The sequence below is a fragment of the Nannochloropsis gaditana genome (assembly GCF_000240725.1).
Source record: "Nannochloropsis gaditana CCMP526 unplaced genomic scaffold scaffold1050, whole genome shotgun sequence".
Classification (NCBI taxonomy): domain Eukaryota; class Eustigmatophyceae; order Eustigmatales; family Monodopsidaceae; genus Microchloropsis; species Microchloropsis gaditana.
In genome coordinates, this window is record NW_005802903.1 from 690 (window position 1) to 7,185 (window position 6,496).

At 53.3% G+C, this 6,496-nt stretch overlaps 5 protein-coding genes across 5 annotated transcripts; 3 read left to right on the plus strand and 2 right to left on the minus strand.

The window, feature by feature from the left end:
- Positions 1 to 698: 698 nt before the first annotated feature.
- NDUFS8 (NADH dehydrogenase (ubiquinone) Fe-S protein 8) lies at positions 699 to 1,361 on the minus strand (the record flags this gene model as incomplete). The annotated part of the gene is made up of 1 exon (XM_005852617.1): positions 699 to 1,361. One exon carries the CDS (start codon positions 1,359 to 1,361, stop codon positions 699 to 701), a length of 663 nt encoding a protein of 220 aa, XP_005852679.1.
- An 808-nt stretch (positions 1,362 to 2,169) lies between these two features.
- Positions 2,170 to 2,634, plus strand: RP-S12E (small subunit ribosomal protein S12e; the record flags this gene model as incomplete). The annotated part of the gene is made up of 1 exon (XM_005852614.1): positions 2,170 to 2,634. The coding sequence occupies one exon, from the start codon at positions 2,170 to 2,172 to the stop codon at positions 2,632 to 2,634; it is 465 nt and encodes a 154-aa protein (XP_005852676.1).
- Positions 2,635 to 3,086: 452 nt separating this feature from the next.
- Positions 3,087 to 3,745, minus strand: NGA_0720100 (uncharacterized protein; the record flags this gene model as incomplete). Its single annotated transcript, XM_005852616.1, has 2 exons — positions 3,087 to 3,199; positions 3,561 to 3,745. The coding sequence occupies 2 exons, from the start codon at positions 3,743 to 3,745 to the stop codon at positions 3,169 to 3,171; spliced, it is 216 nt and encodes a 71-aa protein (XP_005852678.1). The 3' UTR covers positions 3,087 to 3,168.
- A 524-nt stretch (positions 3,746 to 4,269) lies between these two features.
- Positions 4,270 to 5,098, plus strand: NGA_0720000 (uncharacterized protein). Its single transcript, XM_005852615.1, has 4 exons — positions 4,270 to 4,418; positions 4,504 to 4,554; positions 4,686 to 4,742; positions 4,897 to 5,098. Exons 1-4 carry the CDS (start codon positions 4,300 to 4,302, stop codon positions 4,901 to 4,903), a joined length of 234 nt encoding a protein of 77 aa, XP_005852677.1. The 5' UTR covers positions 4,270 to 4,299; the 3' UTR covers positions 4,904 to 5,098.
- A 188-nt stretch (positions 5,099 to 5,286) lies between these two features.
- Positions 5,287 to 5,999, plus strand: NGA_0719800 (queuosine biosynthesis protein). Its single transcript, XM_005852613.1, has 2 exons — positions 5,287 to 5,357; positions 5,441 to 5,999. Exons 1-2 carry the CDS (start codon positions 5,343 to 5,345, stop codon positions 5,918 to 5,920), a joined length of 495 nt encoding a protein of 164 aa, XP_005852675.1. The 5' UTR covers positions 5,287 to 5,342; the 3' UTR covers positions 5,921 to 5,999.
- Positions 6,000 to 6,496: the final 497 nt, after the last annotated feature.

Sequence of the window (6,496 nt, forward strand, 5' to 3'; positions counted from 1 at the left end):
CGGTAGGAGTCAAGGGGGAGGGGCCCGGATCCCTGGCACAGGGCTGAGTGGGAGGGGGCGGCTAGGACCGAGAGCGGAAGTCTACGCGGCGCACTCCTAAAAACACATCGTGCACGGGGGTGCTGCAGCACTGCCAACCAAGGAGAGTCTCACCATGTCCAATACTCCTCGCCGCCGCCAGGGTCAGGGGAGTGGGGGAGGAGCCCGCGGGGCGGTGTTGAAGCCGCGTCTCGCAACCGGGCGCCAGGGTTCAGCCTCGGCGGAAAGCAGGGGTAGGGGCTATTAAGTGCCCGAATAAAGAGAAGGGCCCCAAGGGGGGGGCAACAAAGTTGATCGCCTGGGCCGCGTCGGTTCCCGTCAAAGGCTCTGGAGTCAGAGAAAGAAGGCGACCGTGCTCGCTTCCTCTGCCTGATTCATCTCGTCACCTTTTCTTTCTTCAAATCCAGTTTCCCCCTCCTTTTCATGTGCACTACTCGGCCCAATTTCTGCGTTTGGCCTCCCTTCCCATGCAGCCACCCCTTTCACAACCAAGACTCAAACTCCTCGGGACCACTCTCCCACGCCTTGCCTCCGAGGCTCCGTCCCGTTCCTTCATTCAGACAATCATGCCTGCCCCCCTTCATCATCTTACACCCTTCATCATCTCCTCCCCGCCGACACTACTCCCGCCCGTCCTCTCCTTGCTATCCCACTCCACCTCATCGGTACAGATGCTCGGCTGCCAAGTTCCGCGCAATCGCCACCTCCCATTTATCCCCGTTGGCCAGAAGCTTCTCCTTGTCGTACAAGAGCTCTTCGTGCGTTTCCGTTGCAAATTCGAAATTAGGACCCTCGACAATGGCATCCACCGGGCAAGCCTCCTGGCAGAAGCCACAGAAGATACACTTGGTCATGTCGATGTCGTACCGGGTGGTCTTCCTGGACCCATCCGCCCGTTGCTCTGCTTCGATAGTGATGGCCTGCGCAGGGCAAATGGCTTCGCACAACTTGCACGCAATGCAGCGTTCCTCTCCGTTCGGATACCGGCGGAGGGCGTGCTCTCCTCGGAAGCGCGGTGAGAGGTGTCCCTTTTCAAAAGGGTAATTGATGGTCACTTTTGGCTTCATCGATACCTCGAAGGACAGCCAAAAGCCACGCATTAACTCGGTCAGGAAGAAAATGTTCGTCGCCCTGTCCAAGACTTCTGAGAAGCTCGTCTTGGGTTCTTGTAATGGGGCGGGAGGAGTAGATTTGTTGCTGCTGCTCAATGCGAGGCTTGCCTGTACCAGGGGAGCCTGTACGGCCGGGCGGATGCTCGACCGAAGACTGGCTGAGGGAGGCAGTCCCCGCTGCAACACACGGGTGAGAAGCTGCGATGCCATGCCTCTGTGGGAAGTGAAACGCAAATTTGTTGACTTGAGCAGAAGAGCACAGGATCACATCGATGCGATTGCGCTTGCACAAACGCAGACAAACCTGGACCTAGAATCTCGCCGTCATATCCAGGCCATCCTTCCTAAAAATACAAAGAATGCTCCTAACAGGTGCAAGGCGAAAGCAGGGATGCGGTAGCAGTGCATTTTACCGCCACCTTGGTCACTGAAAACTCATTTTTCACCGTCAAGCGCTACGCTACATGCTGGCTCATCTCGGTCCACAAGATGGGGCCTAAAGGGGAGACCGTTCCGATCGTCAGAATGGAAAGCCGGAGTTCACGGGCACGCCGTGATGAAAAACAAGGGACTGGCGGCGTTGGTCCAATTTACGGTTGACACATTTCAATATGCGTTATAGCGCAAGATCCATAAGCGTGCTGCTTTGGGTGCCAGCCCCCACTTATCATCACATGGTCGGGCATCACTCCTGTCCACCTGTCTGAGCGAAGATTGCCCACCCCATCGCTCTGAGCGTCCTACGGCCACCCACCGCTTTTCTCCACCTCCTCCTCATACGTTTCCTGTTTGTCAGCCTGCCTCGTTCCCACGTTTAAGAATGTATATCACAGTGATGAAATCGCATTTCGGTCCAGGTTTGTCACGGCACTATCTGGTGAAATGGTGCGGTGCGCCCTCTTTTTCTTCATTCGCTCACTATTTATCACATATTGTCCCCCCCATGCTTTTCCTCTTTTTCTTCTCGCTCTTTGTGTTGTTTCCCCACGCAGAAAGAAGTCTTAGGACGCCCAAAATAATGGCCGAGGACGATCCTATCATGGACGTGGCGGAGGGTGGAGAGGAGGGAGGCGAGGAGGCGGCTGCCCCTGCCGTGGAGGAGGAGTTGGAGTTAAACGAAGAGTCAGCTCTTCGCGGCGTTCTCCGCAAGGCGCTTGTGCACGATGGCCTTCAACGTGGTCTGCATGAGAGTGCCAAGGCTCTCGATCGACACTCTGCTAAACTCTGCGTCCTCGCCCGCGACGTAGACTCGGACGAGTACAAGACGCTGGTCACAGCGCTTTGCAAAGAAGGGAGTGTGCCTCTCCTCTACATCGAAACGCGCGAGAAGCTCGGGGAGTACGTGGGCCTGGCCAAAATGGATAAGGAGGGAAACCTGCGCGGTAAGGTGCAAAAGTGCTCGGTGGCCGTGGTCACGGACTTCGGCGAGGAGTCTCGAGAGTACCACAAGCTGCAGGAATTCATCGCTAAGAGCCAGGAATAAGCAGACTTCAAGGGCGCAATACTTCGTGCGAGCGAGTGAGATGCTTTTTTTTCAACCTTACGCACCACTTTAATGTCTTGGTTTGGCTCTGAGCGCGCGCTAGAACGAGAGGAACCTCCTTTCCTCGGAGGGGTTCCCAACCCTTTTCCCCCTTGCCCATGTCCTCGACCCGTGCGATGAAAATGTGTACGTGGACCATGGCAGTTAAGAAAAGAAGAAAGGGAAAGGGTATACAGAAGTACCTCTCGAGAGTTGCCTTACACTTTCCTTTTCGTGCACTGTTCCTTTCTCTCACCAAGTAATAGTAACAGTATTGAAAAATGACTGACAGATGAAGGCTGGCTCACGCACAAGATCTTCACATGGCTTAAGCCTTTCACACCTCTACATGCGAGTTCGAGATGCAAGGATCTCAGAGAGAGAGTGACAAAAAGATGTGAAACTGACGACTTTTCCCTCTATGTGTACTCCTTCGTTCTTTTTTTATATACATGATAAATAATGCGCATTGTTCTACGTACTGCTCTCCAGTTTTTATTCTCTCCGAAATGTTGTCTTGCGCGTCCTGTGACACGAGAAGGGAAAAAGTAAAAAGTGACATGCCAGATAATGAGATAAAATACAGCCTCGGACGGATCTGATGGCAGAGGAAATACTCGAAGGCGGAGTGCCAAAATAGAGTCCCATATAATAATCATGTTGTAAAGATATATCGCTTTGCCGTCTTAAAGACAACGAAAAAAATGGGAACAAGATTGATTCAAAGAAAGCAGTATGCACACGGTTGTATGCCATGCTTTGTTGGAAGGCTCATAAGCCACATGACCACGGGAGTACCAAAAGCCGACGCATGTGATAAATGTACACGCGTCACATGACACCTTGATCACAACAGGGGTTAGCGCCACAGGGAAGCAGGGACGCACCTGAAAAACATGTAGAGGATAGGACCGAGGACGAATGCGAGCATGAGGCAAGCACCAAGCAAGTACGAGAAGGAGAGGTAGTGGACTGGAATACTGACACCGGAGCTAGAAGTTGCCGGCGCCGCAGGAGCCATTCCCTTCCCACTTCCTGTCTGTGTTGGTGGGAGGGAAGCAGGAGTGAGCATTGCACTTGAGTCGCAGGCAAGAGGTGTGAGGTTGATGAAGTCGGGGCTGGGGCTGGGCGAGAATCGGCGACTCGGGCCCAAGGAGAGGAATCAACTTTCCAGCCCGACCGCAATGACATGGGCAATCCCCACGTGCCGCGCCTTAGGTCGCGACGAGTACGCCTTTACAAGCTACGATTGATTGTATGGGCGTACAGGTAACGGCGTGCTCAACGGAGCGTGTACGACTTGCGCTGTGATACACAGGAAAGCCAACGCACAATCAAACGTACCGGGAGACGTTGCTCTGCTCTCACACATCAAATTCACGGGCTGCATCATGAGATGCGTATCCCGCGCACATCTTTGGGTGTGACGACATGGCATTGGAGTCTTGAGGGCATTACAACCTTGCAAAGTCGACAACCTTCAAGCGCTCAAATTGCAGGGATTCGGAGTGGGTAGTCCTCGAACCCGTTCCTCATCCTGTTACCCGCGTCTTTTCACCTCAGCATGCCCCTCTTGTGCATTCACTCTCATGTAATACAGTGGTAGCAGCAGAGCAACCGGGTGTCATGTCCACATTAAGCCCGCCCATCTCAGCGCTGATTGCGTGGACTGTTATATGTGGAACGGTAATCGTTCTCACGAACATCGCGAAGGTCACAAAATACATCGACAAGGACAATGCAGGGTACGTTGGCAGCAACTTCTGTAAAGTGGGAGCTTCTAAGATGCTCGGATTCCAATTGAAATGCCCATTTCGTACCTGTGAACAGGATTGCCGTGGTATTCACGATTACCGCTGGGATCTGCACTTTTATACTCTGGTAATTTTTTTTTTATGTGAATAAGTTTTTCGCGCGCTGCCTCACAATCAAAATTTCGTTTTTCCCATGAGATCCTTCTGGCTCGTAACTAAATGGCATATTCCTTTCCACCTTCGTGTTCGCGTCTCCAGGTTGGTCACGTGGATGCAGCAATGGCACCCGCTTTTGACGCCTACCCTCCCTGCCAAGTAAGTTTTACTGGGCTGCAACTCAATCATCTCACATGCAGCGTCCGATTTGGGCATGAGGATGGCTTGCATAAGGAGAGGACCTCCCATTCTACTTCGTTTTCGCAATCACGTATTTAAGAGCATTTCTCGCCACTCCTGACCACCGCAACAGGGAATGAAGCTGTGGGTCGCGTACGACTTTTTTTCATTCGTCGGAGGCCGTTAGCTTGTGTATTTATTTGCATTCAAGAGAGCGGGGGTTCAGGAAGATGTGACATCCAAGAAGATGAAAATTTATCACGGGGAAAAGCAAAGAACAAATTTGTTCACGGCATGATGCCGACCACCATGTGCTTTTTTCTTCATGTTCGGCTCGCAAATTGACTTGATTTGTCCAGTTCCACACGGTGATTTCGCGTTGCTTTGACGGCGCGGGGCGCACTGGAAAGCAACCTCTCAACCTCCTGCCCCCTCCCTGGAGGGCCGCACATAGACCAACTAAGGACACCGCCCGCGCTGTTGATCCGATGCCGGTAGCTGCTCAATTATTTCTCGTATCTATACAGTCTAGAAATATAGCAGTTTGTTGTGCAAGGGACGCCTTGCTCGAAGGGTATCATGTTGGTTGGCAAGGTACGTTGACGTAACCTCCTCGGCTCCGTCTCTCTTCAGCGCCGATTTAATTACACCTCCCTACCAAAATGTACACCCATCAGGCGCTTCCTGTCCTCTTCTCCGTCTTCCTGGTCATAACAACACTCATTAATATCGTCGTGGATGCTGCATCGGGCTTCCCTTTCTCTCTGGGTATCCGGGACAGCATCATGATTGCTCATTCATTCAAGGGGGAGCAGTTTGGCCCCGCTCAAAATATTCACGGTGCCACGTACACCGTGGACGTTACCTTCCGTAGTAAAAACCTGGTGCCGAAAAACAATTGGGTAATTGACATCGGGGAGGCGTCCACGGCGCTGAGCCGCATTCTAAGCAAGTACAACTTTAAAAACCTAGACCAGGTCTTCCCCGAGGGGGAGAACACGACGACGGAGTTCATGTGCCGTGCCATCCACCGAGACTTGGCTGCGCATTTTTGCACCAATCGGGCCAAGAGCAAGGAAGAGCGTTTCAAGGGCTCCATTTGTGTCAAGCTTTGGGAGAGTCACAAAGCGTGGGCTTGTTATGAGGCCATTGTCTGAGGAGACGGGACGAAGGATGCTGGGCTTATAAGGGGGGGAAGGAAATTACTACAGCAAAATTAAATCCTAGACTAATCAATTTTCTTTAAGACAAAAGATCTTGGAGCGTCCGTTCTGCCGCTCGTACTCACATGGAAGTATGCACACTGTCAGGCAATCCCACCCTGTCGGTCAGAGCGCTGTGTCCTCCCTTCCTTAACATCTCACATGCAAACCGCGAGTTTCCCGCCACATTTCCGGCAGCGAATGGACATATAGTCCTCGTGCCCGTCCGGCAACTTCAACAAGCCCCCGCAGCCGCCACAAGGGGCCGCGAAGCCGGTCTCCTCGGAGCCCTCTTCGAGAGGAGAGAGGATTAAAAGGGAAGCATCCGCCGCAGTGCCTCGGCCAGGCCTGACCCTGGTCCGGCCGTCCTTGCTCCTGACGGGCTGGTGAGGGGGGGGAGTGAGCGAGGAGGAGGAGGAGGAGGAGGAGGGGGAGGAGGGGGAGGAGGAAGACAGGGAGGAGGACGGGGAGAAGGACGAGGTGGGGTGGGGCGGGAGGATGCTGTCCCGGGGAGGGCGTGTGTGCTGAAAA

Coding starts and splice junctions, on each gene's coding strand:
- NGA_0720000 (XM_005852615.1), top strand. CDS start 4,300: ATGTCCACATTAAGCCCGCCCATCTCAGCGCTGATTGCGTGGACTGTT. Junction 4,419..4,503: donor ATCGACAAGGACAATGCAGG/GTACGTTGGCAG, acceptor ACCTGTGAACAG/GATTGCCGTGGTATTCACGA. Junction 4,555..4,685: donor ATCTGCACTTTTATACTCTG/GTAATTTTTTTT, acceptor TCGCGTCTCCAG/GTTGGTCACGTGGATGCAGC.